Source organism: Marmota flaviventris, chromosome 14 (assembly GCF_047511675.1).
Source record: "Marmota flaviventris isolate mMarFla1 chromosome 14, mMarFla1.hap1, whole genome shotgun sequence".
In the NCBI taxonomy this organism is placed as follows: domain Eukaryota; kingdom Metazoa; phylum Chordata; class Mammalia; order Rodentia; family Sciuridae; genus Marmota; species Marmota flaviventris.
In genome coordinates, this window is record NC_092511.1 from 60,622,654 (window position 1) to 60,645,116 (window position 22,463).

General features: G+C 44.9%; 2 protein-coding genes across 2 annotated transcripts; one reads left to right on the forward strand and one right to left on the reverse strand.

The window, feature by feature from the left end:
• Window positions 1-344: 344 nt before the first annotated feature.
• Window positions 345-5,174, reverse strand: Pradc1 (protease associated domain containing 1). Its single transcript, XM_027934362.2, has 5 exons — window positions 5,005-5,174; window positions 2,165-2,265; window positions 1,550-1,659; window positions 1,190-1,357; window positions 345-965 (listed from the first exon to the last, which is right to left on the reverse strand). The coding sequence occupies exons 1-5, from the start codon at window positions 5,069-5,071 to the stop codon at window positions 845-847; spliced, it is 567 nt and encodes a 188-aa protein (XP_027790163.1). The 5' UTR covers window positions 5,072-5,174; the 3' UTR covers window positions 345-844.
• Window positions 5,175-5,449: 275 nt separating this feature from the next.
• Window positions 5,450-21,913, forward strand: Cct7 (chaperonin containing TCP1 subunit 7). The gene is made up of 12 exons (XM_027934313.2): window positions 5,450-6,250; window positions 11,634-11,787; window positions 12,403-12,509; window positions 14,104-14,229; window positions 15,332-15,384; window positions 15,746-15,917; window positions 18,595-18,759; window positions 19,465-19,653; window positions 20,091-20,188; window positions 20,516-20,648; window positions 21,072-21,278; window positions 21,546-21,913. Exons 1-12 carry the CDS (start codon window positions 6,245-6,247, stop codon window positions 21,759-21,761), a joined length of 1,626 nt encoding a protein of 541 aa, XP_027790114.1. The 5' UTR covers window positions 5,450-6,244; the 3' UTR covers window positions 21,762-21,913.
• The last annotated feature ends 550 nt before the right edge of the window (window positions 21,914-22,463 follow it).

The window sequence follows — 22,463 nt, forward strand, 5'->3', positions numbered from 1 at the left end:
TCACCTCCTTGGGGTTTCTTGAGCTCTTGAACATAAAGCTGTGTTGGGATCCAAGACTAGCAGTCTGAGTGCTGGACCTTGGGCAAGTCCTTGTCTTCTCTGGGCCTTAATTGCATCCCCTCAAAATGATTGTATGGTCCAGGTATGGTGGCACATGCCTATTATTCCAGCTACTCAGGAGGCTGAGGCAGAAGGATTGCAAGTTTGAGCCTTGGCAACTGTCTCCAAAAAAAAGAAAGAAAAAAAAAAAGGACTGGGGATGTAGCTCAATGGTAGGATGTGCTCCTGATTTCTACCCCCAGTTCTACAATGAAACAAACAACAAAAAAAACTGGGACCAGAGATGTGAGTCTGGAGGCCCCTCCCATCCGTGTGTTTTATTCTAGGACACAGGTGCAACCCTGATGAGAGGCTTTATTGCTAAAAAGTCAGTGATGGTTTATTGAGTCCCAAACACCAGTTCCTTAAATCACTCCAGCAACTGCTGTGAAGGTCACTGTGAGGAGACCTTGGGTCGGGGAGGCTGAACCAGGTGGGATGTGACAGGTTACAGACAGCTCTCAGGCTGCCTGCCTTTGGCTTCTTTTGGTCCAGATTCTAGCCAGAAGCCCTGGGGGCTTGGCTCTTCCCTCTTCCTGTAGCATGAGATGTCCTTGGAGTCCCTGAGGATGGGAAAGCCAGTGGTGTGGCTTCCCTCCCTCAGCCTGCCTAAGGCCCAAGCCCTTTTTCTCTACCTGGCTCCACTTGTCCCCAGGTGCTATCCCCAAATTCCAAATAGTAGAATTCCTGGGTCTCCCCTTCCCAGCTCAGAGTTGCTTATGGATGGAATGTGAGTCCAGCTCTTCTACCAGAAGGTCCAGGGAGGTTGCAGCAGCTCAAAGGTGGGGATACTGGTGACATTGACTGGGATGGAAATGATGGCCCATGGCAGCCCATGTTGTTCCAGGGAGCGACGGATCATGTAGCTAGGAGGGCATGAAGAGAGGTGGTGGTGATCACATTTTCTGAGCATCGCAACATGTCCCACTTTCCCCATCACTCTTGGGTTCTGAAGCCCAAGGAGTCTTTTTGCCCTCCAACTGAGGCACCCCAAGATGAGGTCTATGGGAAGGGGCTGGTGGTTACCCTTCACCTCCCAAGTCATGTTACCCAGTTGCTGCTGACAGCCGAAGACAAGGACCCCCCTCACCCATCTCGGCCGAGCAGGAAGAGAGCAGGGATGTCCACTGTGCGCTGGGTACTGTCCTGGATCATCTCCACATAGAAGCTGTCATTGTCAACTGCATTGTCAGAAATGATCACGGCCCGCCCACCGTGCTCCTGTACCACCCGGGTCTTGGAGAGGAAGGAGCAGCCCCTGGAAGAGGTGAGGTCAGAGGAGAAAGAAGGATCATGTAGAACTTGTTATAATCCTAAGTACAAAGCCAAAAATATGGATAGCCTTGAGTCTTTCAAAGAATTCAAAACCAGCTATTACCACCACCGGCCATGATCTCAGAATCTGCCCTATGCCTGCCCCCTACTTGTGCCATGCCCGTTGACTCCTTACCCCCTCTCCACCAGAGCAATCTGGTCTTGGATGAAGAAGCCGTTGCTGAGTTCCCCACAAGCTTCTGGAGGTTCAGCAGGGACAAGATGAATCTGCTCATACCTTGTGTGCTAAAAAATGTTTAGGCATTTGAACAGGAGAAAGTATAAGAAGACCAGACACATCTGCTTTGGGACTGGGCTTGACCGGCCCATCTTACTGGCCCTCATCATAAAGAGTGAAGGAAATGTGAAGTGGTTTCTGTGTTGCTGGGCACTCCAGCCTTGATTCTCACAAAGGCCTATCTGGTTGTCCAACCCCAACCCACGTTGCTTTGAGCTAGGTAGGTAATTGGTCATAGACTCAAGAAAGTAGGTGTCCAGAGGTAGAGCCGGCAGAGAAGCTTGGTGCACTTGTTTTTTCACTATTTCATGACCCCCAAAGAGATGGTTTGTCCCTTCATGGTACCTAGTCTATTGTATGCTTGGGGAAGTAGTTGGAAGCGCTTCTTTTCTGTACTGCAGCTCCTCCAGAGCATAGCTGAACTCTCTCCTTCCCTGACTCAGAGTCACCAGAGCTCAGGGAGGCAAAGGGGCAGAGCTGAGGATCAGAGATCAGGTACATCCTTGGACTTACAAAGATACCACCGAAGTCCTTGGCAGGTGTGGCTGTGAAGATATATCGAATGTCCCCAGGACTCAGCACTTGGAAGTACAAATAATCATGGATGCGTAAGCCTAAAGGATAAAGAGTACAGGTGAAAAACCTCCCAGGAACAAGCCGGTTCTGGTTTAGATCACAGACCCCATGTCTTCAACTGAGTTAACTATAGTCTTGGGTCCTTTGGATGGGAGTGTGGGTCCCCACCCCTGAGGAAGAGAATTGATGTGGAGTTAGTAACCTCAGAGATTTATATTTCCTGCTGCTGCTGCTTTAGGTGAGCCAGGAAGAACGAGAGGTCTATCTATGTTTAATTCACCTTTGCTCTAAAGTGGACCTGGGAAATTCACAGTGGAGATACAGTGTCCTGAACACAAAAATATTCCTAAGTGAAATTTGGAAGTTAACTCCAGTTCACTGTCATTCCCTTAGTCCAGTTATGATATCTTTCCTGAGAGTTTTTCTTTTTTTAATATTTATTTTTCAGTTTTAGGTGGACACAATATCATCATTTCATTTTTATGTGGTGCCGAGAATTGAACCCAGTGCCTCACGCACACCAGGCGAGCATGCTACCACTTGAGCCACATCCCCAGCTTCGAGTTTCTTTTTAAAAAATATTTTTAGTTATAGATGATCACAATACCTTTATTTTATTTATTTATTTTTATATGGTGGTGCTGAGGATCGAAAATTGTGCCTCACACATGTGAGGCAAGTGCTCCACCACTGATCTACAACCCCAGTCTAGTTTCAGCTTTATTTATTTTTAGAGAGAGGGAATTTTTAATATTTTATTTTTTAGTTTTCGGTGGACACAACATCTTTATTTTATTTTGATGTGGTGCTGAGGATTGAACTCAGGCCGCGTGCATGCCAGGCGAGCGCACATGCCAGGCGAGCGCACATGCCAGGCGAGCGCGCTACCGCTTGAGCCATATCCCCAGCCCTAGTTTCAGTTTCTTAATGGTCTACTGCCTCCATTCTTCTTTCCTTTTTCTTGTCTGAGGCAGGGTCTCACTATGTTGCCCAGGCTGGTTTTCAACTCCTGGGATCAGACCATCCTCCTGCCTCAGTATTCCATCTGCTTCTATTTTGGCTTGCCAAGGTCCATCCACCAAGTAAACACCAGGGATTTTTTTTTTTTGAAGGTAACTGGAGGTTGAATCTAGTGGTGCTTTGCCACTGAACTACATTCCTATCCCTTTTTATTTTTTGAGACAGAGTCTTGCTAAGTTACTGAGGGTCTCAATTATCGAGGCTGGCCTCAAACTTGCCATTCTCCTGCCTCAAGGTCCTAAATCACTGGGATTACAGACATGCACCACCACTCCTGGTAAAGCCAGGGATCTTAAAACATCTTAGGAATTATCGTATTTTCACTCCCAGGGCTTCAGTGCTCTTCAGCAATTTCCTTTGCACTTTTAGTGCAAAGGAAATTGCTGAAGTTGACACTGCACTATGGTCTAAAAGACCCTGTATGATCTGATTCTTGGCCACTGCTTCAACCTCATCTCCTTCCCACGCTACACTGGCCTCCTTTCAGTTTCTTCACTTCTTTGGGTCTTTCTGCAAGCTCTCCCCTCTACCTGGAATGTTTCCTATTCCTGTATCATCCCACTTCTTTACCTGACTCACTTCCAGTCATTTTTTAAGATACAGCCTAAATGTCACTTTCCCAGATCTAAGTTTTTGCCTTATGATTGCCCTATCCTCCTAGTCAAAATATACTTTTTTTTCCCATTTGATACATTCAACATAATTCATATTTTATAGTATTCCTACTTTTTAATGTCTGCTTTCCCCACTAGGACAAGGATTGTTAAGTTTGTAATCCCTGTTGCCAACATAGTGGCCAGAATGTAGTGGGTGCTCAGTAAAGGTTATTGAATGAATGAAAAATAACTATGTCTAGCTCCATTGTCCTGAGCAGGAGAGTTGCCAGAACCACCCGAATTTTCTGGGTATGGGAACTTCTTTTCAGCATCAAAGCCTAATGATTTAGCTGGATCTGAGTCCCTGGATTCCTTAGAGGGAGAGACTGATAAATATTGAAGGAAGGAAGCTGCTGCCATAGGTCTGTTAATAAACAAACCAAGCTATCACCGTATGCCAGGGTTGAGATTGATTGTGGCTCTAGCTGTCCTTGTCTACTGTCCAAAACTCAGCCACCAGGTAGAGCTCCATGAGCTTGGCACTTGGGTATAATGGCCTTTTAGCCTGGGAGTGGGGATTCCCCATCAGATACAATGACATCCGGGGGAAGCCATACTGGATTAGCGTTAAACGACTCCCTCTTGCCCCCTCTCCCACACCGTTGCTTGACATTTGCATATGCCTTTCTATGTAAATTGTGGGTAGATATACCTCATGTACGTGTATAGTATATATATTTATGTGCTTGTGCAGGTGCAAGTGGGTTGTGTAGGTGAATGCTTGGGCGTGTGAACCCACATGTAGGAATGTGTGATCCTGTAGTATATATGTGAAGGCTGACATATATATCTCTGGCTCGTGCCTCCATCTGTCCCTTGTGCTTCCTCCTGTTCGCAACTCAAGTCCCTGGGGTTGTCCTTATTGGAGGGGGGTGGGGGCAGCTTCGACGTGGGTAACTGAGGATTCAGAACCCAGCTTGAAGCTGCGCCCAACTCACATCCCTATAGAACAGCACCCACCCACTCACGCTAGCCGCCCGTCTCCAGACCTACCCGACTCATAACTCGTGGGGTCCCCAAGGTGACCCGTGGCCCCTGGCCCGAGACGCGCGCAAGCTGGACGGTCAGCCCCGCCCCACAGCCCCGCCCGTTGCCGCTTACCATGGGCCGCGACGCACGCGGGGAGCCACAGCGCGAAAAAATACCAGCCCGCGGCGCCGGGGACCATCTCCAGGGCCCGGCCCGGCGCCGCGTTTTCTCCAGCCGTCCAGCAGCGCGTAGCTTGCCGGACTTCAGCCTGACAGCTGCTCCGGCCTCCCGCCCACAGACCCGCTCTCCTTGCCGGTTGGCGGACGGGAACGAGGTCTACGGCTGATTGGCTCTGATACCTGCTCGTGTAGCCGCACTTTCCACCTCTGCGCCCTAGCCCACTTTCTATTGGTCGAGAGAAGTGGAGCTGATGGGTGATTGGCCTAAACTCTTAAACAGCAACTGCTGGCCCTCGACTCAGCTCCGCCCCCGCGTTTCTTGATATAGATTCGACTCTCCAGTACCCTGCTGGCAGTAGGCGGGGCGAGGAGGATGGGGAACTGGTGGGTGGCTCGCAAGGATCTCTTCAGTTGCTGAAAGTTCTGGCCGTAGGCTCTTGTGGTCTCGGCCGGACCCTCTCCATTGATGCTTCGCTCCACGATTTGCCTTTCCCCATCTGTGTTTTCCTCCTCCTCCTCCCCTTCTCGGGAAAGCAATTGTCTAGCTAGTCCTTCGCGCAGTTACACCATCGCTTGCGGGCTCACTGTCGATAACAGTTGGAGCCGCGACTTGACGCATCCCACCCGCCAGGAGGCCCTGGCCAGCGCGGAGCCAGACTCCGGACATTGAGGCTAGTTTCTTGTGCCCGCTTCGCTCCCACTTGCTGTGCATTTGTGATTGTGGACGCTTTTCTCGACCTGTCCTCGTCTGTAAAGTGGGCACAATAATAGTGTCAACGCGATACGTGATCTTTCACATTAGCACACACAGTCGGCGTTCAATAGATGCTTGAGTTTATTTCATTCCTTGTCCTGGCGTCCGGGAACGGAGGGGAGTGAAACCAATGTTAGTGGGTGACACAGGTCTATCAAGGATCTTACATCCTCGAAAAGAAGCATTTTCGAAGTCCAGCGACCCCTGAAGTAACGCCTCTAACTCCAGCGACCCAGAGACTCAGCCTCAGGAACTTCTAGCCACACCGACTCGGTGGTAGCAAACCATAGAGTGGCGGAAGTGGCCCATCCTCTTCCTCTACCGGCTCAACGGCTTGGCTAAGCTTCTGGGGACTTCTTCGGCGCAGGGCATTGTGGGCTTGCTGGGCGGCCCAACAGCGAGAACAGAGGACTAGCGGGCCACTGAACAAGCTTCCAAAATGATGGTGAGTGGTGTCTCGCGCATCCATCGCCATCCGCTGCCATCTGGTCGGTGGCTGTCGCCGCTCAGCCGGGGCAGCCTTGTGGGATCTTTTCCAGACTCTTGCCTCGGACCTCGTCTTGGCTTCTTGCCTGTGGGCGACTCCGGCTGGCCGCGGCCTGAGTCGATTCGGGCATGGAGCAGGAGCGGTTGGCTTGCGTTCTGTGGGGCTCAGGGTTCTGGTAGGGTCGGGGACTAGGGGGACTAGGGTCGGGGACCAGGGTGCTTCGGGACCGCGAAGCCACGTTGGGAACCCCTTCTCGAGGCTCCCCACAGTAGGGACCTGTGTGAAACGAGTGTGGGTCGGGCGTGCATACGCGGCCCGCAACTAGGCTTGAAAGCCCGGGCTGCCCTGGGAGATTGCTGGATTGAAAGAGTGTGTTTTTAGAACGGACAGAGGCAGCATTGGGAATCTTTTGTTGGGCGCGCCCAGCGACCCGCAGCTCTTCGGCTATTGCATATATGAAAACATATTACTCCACTCATACTTAAATTCATTCATTTACTCGCGCAGTCACCAGATTGGTACATATTAATGCTTACTGAATGTACCAGGCCCAGAGGATTACTGGGGATGCAGCCTTTCAGCTAGGAAAATGGGCAAGGCAGAGGGGGATACAGTAGCGGAGGTGGGACGACCTGCACTCTGTTTCCGGTGACATTAGACAAGATTTTCTAGTTGTCGACCAAACTCTGTGTCTAGTTTTCTTAGAAGTGGGTGTGTGTGCCCGCGCTTGCGCACATTGCTGCGTTATGAATGTTGGAGTGTCCCAAAGGTTTCCTTGTAGCTCTGCAACACGGCTCCCCATTTCTCCCTCTCAGAGTTTCAGATACCTTCCCTGTGTCTGAAGCTTTGGTGGTATAGTGGTATAGTCTAGGTTGCTTTTGAGAGGGCTAACTTAGCTTCTGAGCAGGTGATGGCAATACCTGTATCCTTCCTTGGCTCATTCATTTTCCAGTCTTCATCATTACTATTCTCTTTATTAATTTTAAAATTTCTTCATTATTTGTTCTTGAAGATGTCTTGCTCTTTGTAGAGATAGCACACATAGTGCAATGTTTGAAAATAAGGTCCCTGGAACTACATTAGAGTCCTATGTGTATAACTTAGCTCTGCCACGGTTCAGCTGTATGATTTTGAGTATATTTAATTTCTGGCTCTTAGTCTCTTAGAGGGAATAGCAATAGAGTATTGGTGCATAGAATTAAATGAAATAAAACATGTAAAGTGCCTGGCGTGTAGTAAACACTTAGCAGATGTTAACTAAGCAGTTACTTCCTTTCCTCCCTATATTACTTCCTGCTGCCAAAGTTTCTATGAGAGCTTTGGTTGGCTTTTAAAGAACTGATGATCAGAACCACAGTCCTCCTGTGCTGTGATAAAACCCCTTACTAAAGGGCTACAAACCACTGCATTTGAGTTTCACTTGAATTGATTCTTTCTGCTGTGTCAGATTGACTGTTTACTTCTTGGATGTCTCACCTCCCTTGGGAATGTGAAACTTCTACCACCAGGAGTCCTCTATGCTGGCATAAAATTTGTCTCTGGTGTTCTAGAAGCCTGTGATGGAAAGAGAGGTAAAAGAGTCCCCTGAAGCTTTAACCCCTCTCCCGCTTTGGCTTTGTTATTTTTGAGACAGCATTCACTGAGTTGCCCAGGCTGACCTCAAACTGGAGGTCCTTCTGCCTTAGCCTCCTGAGTAGTTGGGATTCAGGTGTGTGCCACCAAGCTCAGCTCCTGAAACCTCAGTTCTGTGACTTTGAGACAGTTTGAACAGAGTGTATGTCCCTGCCTTTGTGGTATTGAGCTCTGCGTGCTTTGTTTTATAGAACATCAAGCTTAATGTTTAATAAACATTTTTAAGGAGGATGAAGAGGAAGATCATTAAGCTGAAATTCCAGCCTTTCATGATTCCCTTGTCAAGAGTACTGGAGGAATAAAAATACTTGACATTGAGGAGCTGGACTGTAGCTCAGTGGCAGAGCGCTTGCTTTCCACATGTGAGGCACTGGGTTCAATCCTCAGCACCATATAAAAATAAACAAAGACATGCTGTCCATCTACAACTACAAAAAAAAAAATTTAAAAATGAGTGATATTGAAAGTAACTTATGCTCTCCATAGCAGAGTCTGCTGCTGGGGAACTGATAGAAAATGACCCACCCTGCTTGGCCTGGCTTGGCTCACTCCAATTCTGCCACCCTTCCCTCCCTTTAGGATCTCTTCTCCTCAGCCTACTATTTCTGTATGGCCTACAAGGATAGGTAACTTGGAATCTGTGATGAGCTTCTTCTTGATCCTTGCTTTGTACTTAAGAATTCTCAGTAAATTTAGTGCCAGTTTATTTCCCAAAAAAAGTTAAGAAGCCATTGCTATCTTACATCAAGCACGTTCACATAACAGTTGAATTTTCAGCTTGAAAAGCTGATGCATATTGTTTCATCTGTGGCCAGATCTTGGCCCTGCAAGGTTAGGATACTGTGTTCCTTACCTTTGGGAAACTCATACTTATTTAAGATACATGGTGATATATAAGTTGTGAGCAAGGGGGAATGAAGAGAAAGGAGATTCCCCTCTTCCAATTGTCCCATTTACTGCTCTAGAGAAAATTCGTGGAAGAATTGAGGCTCTTAGGAATTTGGTCTCGTGGTAGGAAAGTGGTTTTGGTAGAAAATGGTAGAGTGACCCTTGTAGATAAGGGTACAAGTTGGATGTGGAGTTGAGAAAACATCTATAAAAGCATCAGATAAAGTAGCCTGTCAAAGAGACAAAGAACCCATTGAAGGTGCTAAAATGGATTTGACTTAGGTTGGTTTTAATTTAAAGCAGAAGATTCCAAGGCTGGGGTGAACCAGAGAAAACTTTAGGCATTCCTAAGGAATGACTTACCAGGACTGGGAGAAGGTGGTACCTTACAGAAGACACATCTGCTCATTTCAGAAGGTGCCAGGGACTAGGTCTGCTGAAGGACTGGGAGTATAGAGAAGCCGTTCTTGCTGCCAGACCTGGGCCACTCCAGGAAAAGGAAGGAGTTTTTCCCTATATCCTCATCCCAGGTCCCAGATACAGGGGGTTTTCTGACAAGCAAAATGCTTGTCAGGGAGGACTGGAGGGTGTTTTTAGTGGTAAAGCACTTGCCTAGCATGTACCAGTTCGTGGGCTGTATCTTGCATGTGTACCCACACCTGTAATGTGTGCTTATTTGACATATATATATATATATATAGTAGATGAACACAAGACATTTATTTATTTATTTGTGTCGTGCTGAGAATTGAACCCAGTGCCTCAGGTGTGAGGCCAGAACTCTGCCACTGAGCTATAAACCTAGCCCCCAAATACTCCCATTCTTATTCCTTAGAGTCTGTTGGACGTCTTTCCATCCCTTTTATACATTTACATATTATATCTTGCCTTTTATCTGTTTTCTGTGGTGGTTTTTGTTTTGTTTTGTGGTACTGAGAATTGAGTTTGGGGTAGTCAGCATTGTGCTACAATAGAGCCCTTTTTAATTTTAAGATAAAAGTCACTGGGATTATGGCCCATCCCCACTTTGTGACACCAATCCACTGCTAAAAATTTTTTCTGGGCTTGCCTTTTCTGTAGGAATAACATCTGAACTTCTTGCCATAGCTAGCCTCAGGTGTGTGAGATCTGCTTCCTGCCTACCTGTTCGTCTTTATTTTAGTCTTTCTATTGTTCATTCCCGCTGAGCCAAGAAGTTGAGCATTTTAAAGAATTGCCTAGTTCATATGGAACCAGGCTCATGGATCGCTAGACTGTTTCTGGAATATGAATTCTTTACTCCTTATTGTAAGGCTGAGGCAACCTATACTTTTTTTTTTCCTTCCCTTGCTCAGTACCTGAGGTAGGGTTAGCACCCTAGGGGTGGATGGCCTGTAAACATTTTATTTCATGTTACAGTAAGAAATAAATATAAGACTAAGGAGGCTGAGGCAGGAGATGGCAAGGTTGAATCCAGCCTCAGCAACTTAGTGAGACCTTGTCTTAAATACAGAGGGCTGGGGATGTAGGTCAGTGGTAGAGCATCCTGGGTTCAATACTCGGTACTACAGGGGGAAAAGAAAAGAAAGAAATTAAAATCATAGCTTGTTGATAAGTATAATAGACAGTAAAACGTGTTGAAATAGTTCTGATTCACTTGAAAAATTGGCCCAACACCCAGAATACTAGATCTGATTCACAACTCATCTCTAAAGGCTTGGGCTTGGATGCAAACTCTGGTTTGCTAGCCATTGTCTGTGCTACTTGCCACTGGATAAAAGATCTAAGTAGTCCCTTTAAGAAAAAGTGGTATGGTAAGATATATTCTGTGCTTGTATAATTTTATCAAAATGGATTATACTGTTATAGATAACTAAAAAGAACCAATAAAATAAACTTTTTAAAAATTAGAAAAAGCAGTATGTCAGGCATGATGGTACACACCTGTAATCCCAGCAACTCAAGAGGCTGTGGCAGGAGGATCGCAAGTTCAAGGCCAGCTTCAGCAACTTAGCCAGACTCTGTCTCAATATAAAATAATAAAGGGCTTGGGATGTACCTCAAAGGTAGAGATCCCCTTAGATTCAATCCCTGGTACTGGTGTGTCTATTAGGGGTTGGGGGGAAGACCAGGCTCTCTGTCTTCCCAGAGTTTCTGAAGCAGATCTTCAAATGAAGCCCCTAAAGGGATAGTGGCCCTTTTGAGTCCAGTGTGACAAAGGAAGAAATAAACTTCTGGGGCACCTTCTTGGAAATTAGTCACATGGAAGCTTTATGGAGCCAGCATAAGATGGAAACATTGCTATGTGAATTAGATGTGTTGTCATTTTATGAAGCAAGACAAAGGTGCTGTTTCTCTGTCTTCTACACTCACTCCAGCTGGTAAAGCCCTGTGCCTCTCTAGGATACACCTCAAGCTGTCTGTGCCTTGCATACTGCACAGGTGCCCCATCTGTTTCTTTAATATTGAGCTGTAACAGACCAGTAGATGTTTTGCTTTGGGGTTGAATCCTGACCAGGGCCTCCTTCTTCTTCTTGTTCTGTGATCTAATCCTTAGCACAAGAAATAATAAGGCCAAAAGTTGAAAAGGCCATGCTCATTCAACTGGGCACTTTAGAACATGTGATTTGTTCTTCTAGTCTAGGTCAGTGCTCCTCAAACCATTTTCCTGCCTTGCATGCCTGACAATGCCTCTGGAGGTAGATGGTTGGGGAATGTGGTTTAGAAAGGCCTTCAGATAATTGTATGAAGGAGTTGGGAGCATTTTTCCTGTCCCCTCCCCTCTTGAGTTTCGTTATAATAAACGATTATTAAAAGCAGGTAATTGTTCTTTCTTTCCTAGCCCACACCAGTTATCCTGTTGAAAGAGGGTACTGATAGCTCCCAAGGCATCCCTCAGCTTGTGAGCAATATTAGTGCCTGCCAGGTGATCGCCGAGGCTGTAAGAACTACCTTGGGGCCTCGTGGCATGGACAAACTTATTGTGGATGGCCGAGGTAAGTCTACTGGGTTCCTCAAGGCCTATTTTGCAGGAGAGGAGGGGCTTGGGTGGTATTTGGACTAGTACAGGTTTGCACCAAAAATCCCACTGCTTATAAGATCTCTAAGGGATTGCTCAGATTAAAGCAGTTCCATTTCATACATTGTCCTGATTTTTGAACACTTGTAGGAATATATGGGAGAACCTGGTCTCAAAAGCCATTGCCTTGTAGGAAGACGTGACCTAGAAAACTGAAATAAAATCAATGGAGTTCTCAGTGATCACTTCCACTGTATCATGTCAAGACAAGGAGAAAATTCTCTTTATGTTTTAGTGTGTTAATTGACATGCAAAATACTAGGATATCCACTGTGTATCTTCTCATTTAAAATATTTTTCTACATCAAATTGATCTGTATTGATTGCTATTGAAAGAAAATTGGGAACCTGTGGTCTATAAAAATTTGTGCACAGAGCTAATTACATAAAAAGGTGATATTGATATCTTTCCCTTAATCCCTACTGTGATCCCCTCTTCCTTATCCCAAGAAAAAGTGTACATGGACCCCAGGTCCAAATAGAAGACAGAATTTAGGAAAGGGGCTTTAAGTTTTTGTTTGTTTCTCTTAAGGCAAAGCAACGATTTCTAATGATGGGGCCACTATTCTGAAACTGCTTGATGTTGTCCATCCTGCAGCAAAGACTTTAGTGGACATTGCCAAGTCCCAAGATGCTGAGGTAGGAAAATTAATCATATGTTTTTAAGTGGAGATTGAAACTCATACCTGCTTGCTACCTTCCTTTTATCTCTTATAATTTTTTAGTTTTATGTCTAAAATTATACTTTTATAATATATGCTTACAAAAATAATCTTTTGAGAATTTATACTAGGGCTGGGGTTGTGGCTCAGTGGCAAAGCACCCACCTAGCATGTGTGAGGCACTGGATTTGATCCTCAGCATCACATAAAAAAAAATAAAATAAATAAAGGTATTGTGGCCATCTATAACTAAAAAAAGAATTTATACTATTCTATCCAGGAGCGGGGTGGTGCATGTCTATAATCTCAGTGGTTTGGGAGGCTGAGACAGGAGGATTGTGAGTTCAAAGCCAGCCTCTGCAGTTTAGCAAGGCCCTAAGCATCTCAGTGAGACCCTGTGTATGAATAAAATATAAAAAAGGACCGGGATATGGCTTAGTGATTAAGCATCTTTGGGTTCAGTCCACAGTACCAAAGGAAGAAGAAAAAAAAAATTCATACTATTCTATTGCATGTAGCTTTCATATCTGTTAACACATTGTCAATGGCAATGATCTTTAGGTATGAGATCCTAAAGACTAAGTCTAAGCTCTTAGGAGCAGGCCCATGTACTGTTATCACGTGAATTACTAAGTAAATAGTTTCACTTCTCATCTTTTAGTTACCTACAAAATGGGGCTGGAAACTCTTTCTGGTGTGCCTGTGTGTGTGTGTGTGTGTCACTGGGGATTGAACCCGGAACCTTGTGCATGCAAGGCAAGTACTCTACCAACTGAGCTATATCTCCAGCCCTTGGTGTACCTTTTTTAACGATAGTAAAATATAACAAGATTTATCCTTTTAGCCATTTTAAGTATACAGTTCTGTAGCATTATCCTGTCTTTCCTAAATCAGTTCTAACACTGGAGTCTTGATGATAAACACTGAAAGAGATGGGTTTATGTTTTAGAATACTGTGGAATATGTATATTACAGATATGTCCTGAAGTGTAAAGGTTTGTTAGAACCCAGTAGCTTATAAAACAGTATGGTTTAAAGTTAAAAGTGAATATTGGATTATCTACAAGGAAATTATGCCTTTCTGTCCAGAAAGGGACTATCACAATGTCTTGACTACAGTTAATATGTTTTCAGTTAATTCATGTATGTGATTTCATATACTGAGAAAAATTTTTTATATAATTTTTTTAGTTGTGGATGAACACAATACCTTTATTTTATTTTTTTATTTTTTATGTGGTGCTAAGGATCAAACCCAGTGCCTCACACATGCTAGGCAAGTGCTCCACCACTGAACCACGACTCCAGCCCCACTGAGAAAATTGATTACCTAAATCAACCCTCTTTGGAGAATGGGGTTATCTGGGAATTAATTTTTGTAGTCCAGAACCAATTGATAAGTAGTTAGGACTACTATCATGTTCTTTTTGTTGCAAAAACCTGTGTTTACAGAAAAAAAGCTTGACACCTATTTAAATAATGTCCAGTTTAAACGGGTAGGTTGCCTGAAAATGGAGTTTCAAGGTGCTTCCTGAACATCAAAGAATGTGTTTCCTGTCATTCTTTTCCAGGTTGGTGATGGTACCACTTCAGTGACCCTGCTGGCTGCAGAGTTTCTGAAGCAAGTGAAACCATATGTGGAGGAAGGTTTGCACCCCCAGATCATCATCCGAGCTTTCCGAACGGCCACTCAGTTGGTACGGGATCACTGGTTCACCTGACCTTGTACTTGGGCATCTTCACATTCCTCTTAGGATAATAATTTAACTGGCATGTGGAGTGACTGCAAGAATAGGGTTATTTGGGCATTTCCTGACTTCTTTCTAGGAACTTCTATTCAGTAGCTGTTTGATGAGATAGATTAAACCTCTGGTTGGAGTCAGCCTGGTAGATTATGATATAGATATAGTCTCAGTAAGTGACAGCCTTTTTTTTTTGGTCTTGCTATGATAGGTGAGCACGCTACCACTGAGCTACATCCCCAACCTTATTTCTATCAAGTACTTCTAGCTCATCTTAAGACCTAGCTATTTTGTGACCTAGGACAAGATACTTAATCTTGCTAGGCTTTACTTTCTTCCTTTGCTGTCATCAGCAAGGGGAGAAGGTTTGGTGGTGACATTAAAATGAGATTATATATGAGGAGTGCTTTGGCAAAGATAAAGTACATATACACACGTATCTATACACATGCGTAAAAAAAATATATATATATGTATGTATACACATTGTATTTGGGGGGTTGGGGATTGAGCTCAGGGGTGCTTGACCAATGAGCCACATCTCTATCCCTTTTTTATTTTTTATTACGAGACAGGGTTTCACTAAGTTACTTAGGGCTACAACTAATAAAGTGCTAGAAGTCAGAGGTGTTTTTAGTAAGCCAGAGGTTTTGTCCTAATCTAGTGTCATGACTTGTTTTCATTCAGTTGTGTTCTTTTGTTTTGTTTTGTGGTGCTGATGATCAAACCCAAAGCTTTGGACATACTAGGCAAGTGTTCTACAACTGAGCTGCATCCCTAACCCTTCACTTACTTGTTTTAAATATATTACCTGATCCAGAGCTGAATCCTGGGAGTACCCTGATGATTCTTCTACTTACTCTACACTTTCAGAATTTTCTAAACTTACAGAGTTTTACATATTCATAGGCAGTTATAGGACCTAGGAATTTTGTTTGAGCTGTGGAGTAGAAATGCTTAAGGTTTTGAGTAAACAGACAAGGCACTAACAAGAAATTGTCCACTTTACCAGTTTGTCTGTAACATAAGAAACTCACTCAACTTCTGTTCTTGGCAGGCAGTTAACAAGATCAAAGAGATTGCTGTGACTGTGAAGAAGCAAGATAAAGTGTAAGTTTGCAGTGGGCTTTGTTATAACCTTGACTTCCTGTCGCCAAATTGGATGCAGGGAAGCACTTGGTAAATCCCTATATGGGCCTGAGGCACTTTGGCCCTTGTTAGAACCTTGGCTGTGCCCCAGCCAGCACGGCAAAAAAAGAAGCTATAGATCGTAGTTTAAAAGTTTTCACATGGGAGGTCTTTGACTACAGCTGCCCTCTGTCACTGATCATCTGTCCTAATGATACTGAAGGTGAAATTGAAGAGGGCTGAGACTAAAGGCTGGAAGGGAACTACCTCCACATCACAGTAGAATCGGGTAAGAAGGATTAAGTTTTCAAGACCTGATACAGATTCTGCCTTTGTGTCCCAGGGAGCAGAGGAAGCTGCTAGAAAAGTGTGCCATGACGGCTCTGAGCTCCAAGCTGATCTCTCAGCAGAAATCCTTCTTTGCTAAGATGGTGGTTGATGCTGTGATGATGCTTGATGATTTGCTGCAGCTTAAAATGATTGGAATCAAGAAGGTACAGGGTGGAGCCCTAGAGGTAAGCCTGCTGTGGCCTCTGTAGACGGCTCCTGCTTTCACCTTGGCTCCTCTGACAGTTTCACGTGGGAGTGGGGTACACAGTACAGATGGAGAGAGAACGCTTATTGGACCAGAAGTCAGACTTGGACTGTACTTCCATACTGCCACTACAGGATATAGATAAATTTTATAACCTCTGCAGAGCTTTGTGAGCAGAATGGAAAACTGGAATAATTGATTTTCAGAATCTTGGTTTCCATCATTGTTCGGGGTATGGTAGGACTAATTCAGATATTATCTATGACCCTAAGTGCATGTTCCATATACCACCCCTGACCCATATACAGGCACTGTTACCAGTTTTTTTTTTTGTGTGTGTGTGTGTGCTGTGTCCTAGAATTACATATGCAAATATAAGCACATTTGTAAATACTGTTTTTTAAAACACAGATGATTGCTTATAATAGTGTACTGTAACTTACTTTTGTATGTATGGTCAGGTACACTCCTTCACTGAGCTACATTCCCAGCCTTTTTTATTTTTTATTTTGAGACAAGATCTTGTTGAGTTGCTCAGGCTAACCCTGAACTTGTGGTCCTCTTGCCTCAGCCTCCCAAGTTGCTGGGGTTACAGACGTGGACCACCATACCTGGAAAGATAAATTTTAAATCTAGTTTATTTTAAAAGACACCATGTGGCTGATGCCTACTGTATTAGCATAATTGTAACTTTTTTTTTTTTTAATACAATATTATTTGTCTGGGGAAATGTTCTTTGATGTTAGTGGCTCCATGTTACTTTTTACCTTTTTAATCTCTGGGCTGCCATGCTTATTATTATTCCTTGGTGATTTTTTTCTTTTTGATACTAGGGATTGAACCCAGGGGCACTTAATCACTAAGCCACATTGACAGCCCTTTTTGTTTTGGGGAGGTAGGGTTTTGCTAAGTTGCTTAAAGCCTAAGTTGCTTACACTGCCTTTGAACTTAAGATCTTCCTGTGTCAGCCTCCCAAATTGTTGGGATTTCAGGCATGTGCCACTGCGCCTGGCCTTGTAAACTCTTATACATAAAACCTAACTCAGAATTCAGGTAGTGCTTCTTTACTTAGGGTTAATAGAGAACCTTCTGATTTATATCTTTCATCCTCATTTCACCCCTGAGCCTCATGTTCCTGTATCTGTTAATTACATTGTCCAGTTCTATAAACCAGTAGTATTTTGTATAATCCTTGTCATAGTTGGTTTATTCTGTTACACTAAAAATCTAGGGGCATCCTTGACAACTTTACTGACTTCCCACTCCCTGTCAACCACTGTTTACCTACTAATTTACTAATTATTTCTTTTTATCCGTCACTTTTATTAGGACCATTGTCACCCTTCTCCAGTCTTGCATCCCCTAAATCATTCTTCATGTTACAGGGTGGAATTCCCTGCTTTACTACTCTGAGTAAAGCCTTCTGGATCCACATTGCCTGTAGCCTAAGAGCTAGGCTTTCATGGGGCTTATAAGGTACTCCTGAATTGGCCCTTGCCCACCTCCCCCTACTCCTCTCTGGCTGGAATTGTCCTGTCTTTTACATTCCAGCAGTTCAAAGGGCTATTCATTCCCTGGTCCCACAACACTGCCCCCCATCTCTTGTAAACACTCCTTTCTTTTTTCTGTTTGACTAATTTCTGTTTGTCCATCATGATTCAGCTTAGTTGTCACTCTCTTTAGGAGGTCTTTGATTTGATGCAGGAACTGGAGGCCATGGATTTGGGAGGCCATGGTTTTGATGCAGGAATCGGAGGTGTATACTACTCACTGATAGGCTATAGTATTATAGACTTATATGGGCAGAGTACCTAAAGATCATTGAACTGATTACCCTTTTTCACGGAATGAGGAAAGACTTGGTCATTCCGTGAGAATTGAGATTTGAACCGAAGTCTCAATGCCTAAGTCAGTCTGAAGTGCAACATGCTTTCTGTTATGTTCTGCTATTAAATCCAACCCACAGGAAGTTCTGTTAAGAAAAATGTGGTAGAAGCTCATGTCTGGAAGGGATCAATATGTGATGAGCCATAATGATAACTGATTTTTATTATCTTTTGTCTTTGCCTTCTAGACTATAGCATACACACTGTGATTGTGTGAGTGTGTGTGCGTGCATGCACATGTAGGGAATTGGGGGTAGACGAAGGCTGCATTGCTCAGCTCCTGCCCTAACATAACTGCCTGGCTCCTTTCCTGACACTGTATGTGAATATAGAGTTATTCATTGGCAGGTGCTTTAAAAAACAGTCCTGCATTCAGTTTGTCTCTGCAAACTGAATGATTTCCCTCATACTAAAAGGATAACTAAAAATATGTTTGTTTGTTTTTTTTAAATGGGTTGTTCCAAAATTTTTGTTAATGAGAAGGCAGTGAAATAAAGAAATGGTTAACTCTTTCAGGGTTACAGAAATGGACAAGTACTAACCCAGCAAAGTACAAACCTGATTTGTGGTGGGGGGGGGGGGTACCAGGGATTAAACCCAGAGGTGTAGAGACAGGGTCTCACTAAGTTACTGAGGCTGGCTTTGAACTTTCCATCCTCCTGCCTCAGTCTTCTAAGCCATTGGGATTAAAGGCATGTGCTTCTGTGCCCAGCTTGTTTTTTATTTTATGCTGGTGCCAAACCATTGAACTAACTGTCTGTTTCTAACTAGGAGTCTCAGCTGGTGGCTGGTGTTGCATTCAAGAAGACTTTCTCTTACGCTGGCTTTGAAATGCAACCCAAAAAGTACCATGACCCCACAATTGCCCTTTTAAATGTTGAGCTTGAGCTGAAAGCTGAGAAAGATAATGCTGAAATCAGAGTCCACACAGTGGAGGTAGGCCTTACCAGCCTGAGGCGGTGTGGGAGTGGGTACCTTTCTGGGCCAGGGCCTCAGGTCTTGACTGTCTCAGGTCTAGCACTGCTTCTCAGGCTTCTTATATTCCCCTTTTCCTCCCCCTACCCCAAGCATTAATATTTGAATACCAGACACACTGCTTTTCTCACTCTATGCTTCTTCCCTAGTGATCTCAGCCTAGCATAATTTGGATACAGAAGAGTTGTTGAAATATTGTGCTCTGGCCCTGGGGGCGGCATTGACAGAGGCTTTCTAGCTATATATCTTGCCTGATATTTTGCTCCCCCTAGTCAGCCTCCTCCCACTGCACTCCTGTAACTGCTGTTATCAATGCTGCTGCTGGAAACACCATTTCACCCAGTACAGGGTGGCCTTTGGTGGGGAGGAGGAGGTCTTATCATTGGGAAGACCATGGTGCAGCACCTCAGTGCAGGTTAGGACTCCTATGGGGAACTATTTTTCACACCTTGGCTGTGCCAACTATGGTGTAGCTCCCTGCCCTGGGGTTAATTTCTGCTTTTGTGTTTGAAATTATTACATGGTTCCTATTATCTTAAAAGGGCCTCATTTGTTTGGACTAAAGAGTAGCTATTTACCTCTGTTAATTACCAGATACAGCAGCATTCTTTATTTTAGCCTACCCTAAATGTCAACGTATCCTCATCATTTTCTGGGTCTTTTCAGGATTATCAGGCAATTGTTGATGCCGAATGGAACATTCTATATGACAAGTTAGAGAAGATCCATCGTTCTGGAGCCAAAGTCATCTTGTCCAAACTCCCCATTGGGGATGTGGCCACTCAGTACTTTGCTGATAGGGACATGTTCTGTGCTGGACGTGTACCTGAGGAGGATCTGAAGAGGACCATGATGGTAACCAAATGTTCACAGGCTGCTCTTTGGCCTTTGTGGCCCCAAGGGGATTTCGGCCCTGTCTTTTTAACTCTTTCTGCCAGGAAATCCTTCATTCCCAGTGTTTCTGTGCCTAACAACCACAAATAGGTCAGGAAGTGAATATTGTTCATGCGAGAACTAGCAGTAGCACTGTGATTAACTGGACAATCTCATTGGGAGTGGGCTTCCTGCCAGATGTTTTTCCTTTCTTAAACTGTTTTGTTTTCTGCTTTCAGAGGTGTTTAAGGGTCTGCTGGAGGTTGGGGGGAAAGGGTAGATTTATCTAGTACAGAGGGCTCTGGGCTGCTTTGGCAGAGTCCAGCAAGGGAACTAGCTTGGAGACTGGGTGACAGGGAGCTGAGTAGCCTCATTGGGAGCCTTTGCTGCTAGATGATTTTGCCTTCTTTGCTCTTTAGGCCTGTGGAGGCTCTATCCAGACCAGTGTGAATGCTCTGTCAGCAGATGTGCTAGGCTACTGCCAGGTGTTTGAAGAGACCCAGATTGGAGGCGAGAGGTGAGTGGGTCTGGCTTTTTGCCATCTTCTGGGCACAGCTTGTACTGTTGTTCCTTTTTTGAGATGTTACCTTTGAGGGCATGAAGAATGTTGGGGGGGGGGGGGGAAGAAGAGCCTGTTGGGTCTTAAGTCTGATTCCACAATCTTGATTCCCCCAAGGTTAGCACAGATCTTCCCAAGAAAATGCCTTTAAGGTTGGGATTGGGTAGCCTCAATGAAAATGGAAGAGCAGCTCCTAAGTGTCGAGAGGGCTTGGTGGGGAGAACAGATCCAGCAAGATGGCAGCAGGAAGTAGTTCACATGTGTGCGATTTCATCTTGAGCATAGGTATAACCTCTTCACTGGCTGCCCCAAGGCCAAGACTTGTACCTTCATCCTCCGTGGAGGCGCTGAGCAGTTTATGGAGGAAACAGAACGGTCCCTGCATGATGCCATCATGATTGTCAGGAGGGCCATCAAGGTACTGGCCTCCTATCTACACAGCCCTATTTCCCTACATGTTCAGACTCTGGATTTGTATGGTGATCCCTTACCTGCGTGGTGGGCTCTCTTTGGCCCCAGAAATCATAGAAAAACTCAGCTTTAGTCTCAAATAGGTTATGTTGTCTTAAAGGTTAAGGCTAGTTCTTGTTAGCAAAGTGTGGAATTGATGTAGTTGGGTATTCCAGTGATTATGTCACTGTCCTCAAATTGCATGTTTCTTGATGGTTTACTAGGTTGGAGTTGGGGTGTGTTAGACGGGAACCATGTCTGGGCTGTTTTAGGGCTTCATTTGGGGTAAGGAAGGAAACACCATTTTCTGGGCCAGAGGACCTACCAGGTGGCCCAGGTTAGAGCCTGGACCATGATCTGCTTGCATTGAGAGGTGGTCTGGTTTCTGCAGAATGATTCAGTGGTGGCTGGTGGTGGAGCCATTGAAATGGAGCTCTCCAAGTACCTTCGGGATTACTCAAGGACTATTCCAGGAAAACAGCAGCTGTTGATTGGGGCATATGCCAAGGCCTTGGAGATTATCCCACGTCAGCTGTGTGACAATGCTGGCTTTGATGCCACAAACATCCTCAACAAGCTGCGGGCTCGGCATGCCCAGGTGGGTTCTTCTTCTCGTCAGAATCCAGGGGTTGGGTGGGTGGGGCTAGATCATGAGTGTGTTGTGCTTATTACTCAAGTGCACATACTTGACCCCAGTGATGGGCTGGAACTAAACCTAGTGTGACTGGGTAACTGCCTCCTCTTCAGGCAAAGGCCACATTGCCTGCCATGGAAACAACAGCGTCCTGGGAGAGAGCCTGGAGCTGTGTGTAAGAAACTTAGGATCAGTGCCATATTGCCTCTCCTCTTTTCCTTATTCTTTCAGGGGGGCATGTGGTATGGGGTGGACATCAACAATGAGGACATTGCTGACAACTTCGATGCCTTTGTGTGGGAGCCGGCCATGGTGCGGATCAATGCCCTGACAGCAGCCTCTGAAGCTGCATGCCTTATCGTGTCTGTAGATGAGACCATCAAGAACCCTCGCTCCACTGTGGATGCTCCTCCAGCAGCTGGCCGGGGCCGAGGCCGCCTCCAGTGAGAGGTGCACACCCATCACATACTGACTGGCAGGCTGGCTGCAGATGTGCTTGCCTTCTCTGACTTGGTTAGCTGATGTTATGAGGAAGTGGTAGTAGTTGGCCCACTGTTTCCACTAGTGATTATTTAAATAAAATTCAGACTTGGAATTAACCTTGTAAATTATTTGGGCATAGTTGTTTTACTCATATTGCAACTCAGAATTTGTGCTTTGCATGTACGTACTCAGAGATACAAAAAGGAGTTCTCTGAAGTTTCGCTGTGGTTATGTTGATTCCAGAAGTGGCTAGATTGTGTGGAGTTACTTCCTTTTCTTGATAGCTTATTTCACCCTCCCTAGCCTGGACCCTGCTCTTGGGGATTCTCTGCTTTGAGTAGATGTTGTATTACCTTGTCTGCCTCTCCATGTTCTCTGGGCTCAGACTTTTGTTTCCTCTTATTCAAGATCTTGAAGTTGACTCTGGGAGGGATGTTTGGCAGAGGTCATATCCTCTCATAACTCTAGTGACTTAATCCATTGAGAAGGAAGCTGAGGGCTCCCACTTGGTATTTTTTGTTCAGCCACCAGTTTATGAGTCCTTGTGTTTTCTTATGACCAGTGATAGTTTGGCAAGGCACCCACAGAGCCTCCTGGAACTCCGACAGATCTAACAGTCATCTCAGTCAAACTGATCCTCATAGCTGGCCTACAGCTAGTGCTGTA

Coding starts and splice junctions, on each gene's coding strand:
- Cct7 (XM_027934313.2), top strand. Junction 11,788..12,402: donor ACTTATTGTGGATGGCCGAG/GTAAGTCTACTG, acceptor GTTTCTCTTAAG/GCAAAGCAACGATTTCTAAT. Junction 15,918..18,594: donor TACAGGGTGGAGCCCTAGAG/GTAAGCCTGCTG, acceptor GTTTCTAACTAG/GAGTCTCAGCTGGTGGCTGG.
- Pradc1 (XM_027934362.2), bottom strand. CDS start 5,071: ATGGTCCCCGGCGCCGCGGGCTGGTATTTTTTCGCGCTGTGGCTCCCC. Junction 2,266..5,004: donor CGCGTGCGTCGCGGCCCATG/GTAAGCGGCAAC, acceptor TTTATCCTTTAG/GCTTACGCATCCATGATTAT. Junction 1,660..2,164: donor AGGACTTCGGTGGTATCTTT/GTAAGTCCAAGG, acceptor AACATTTTTTAG/CACACAAGGTATGAGCAGAT.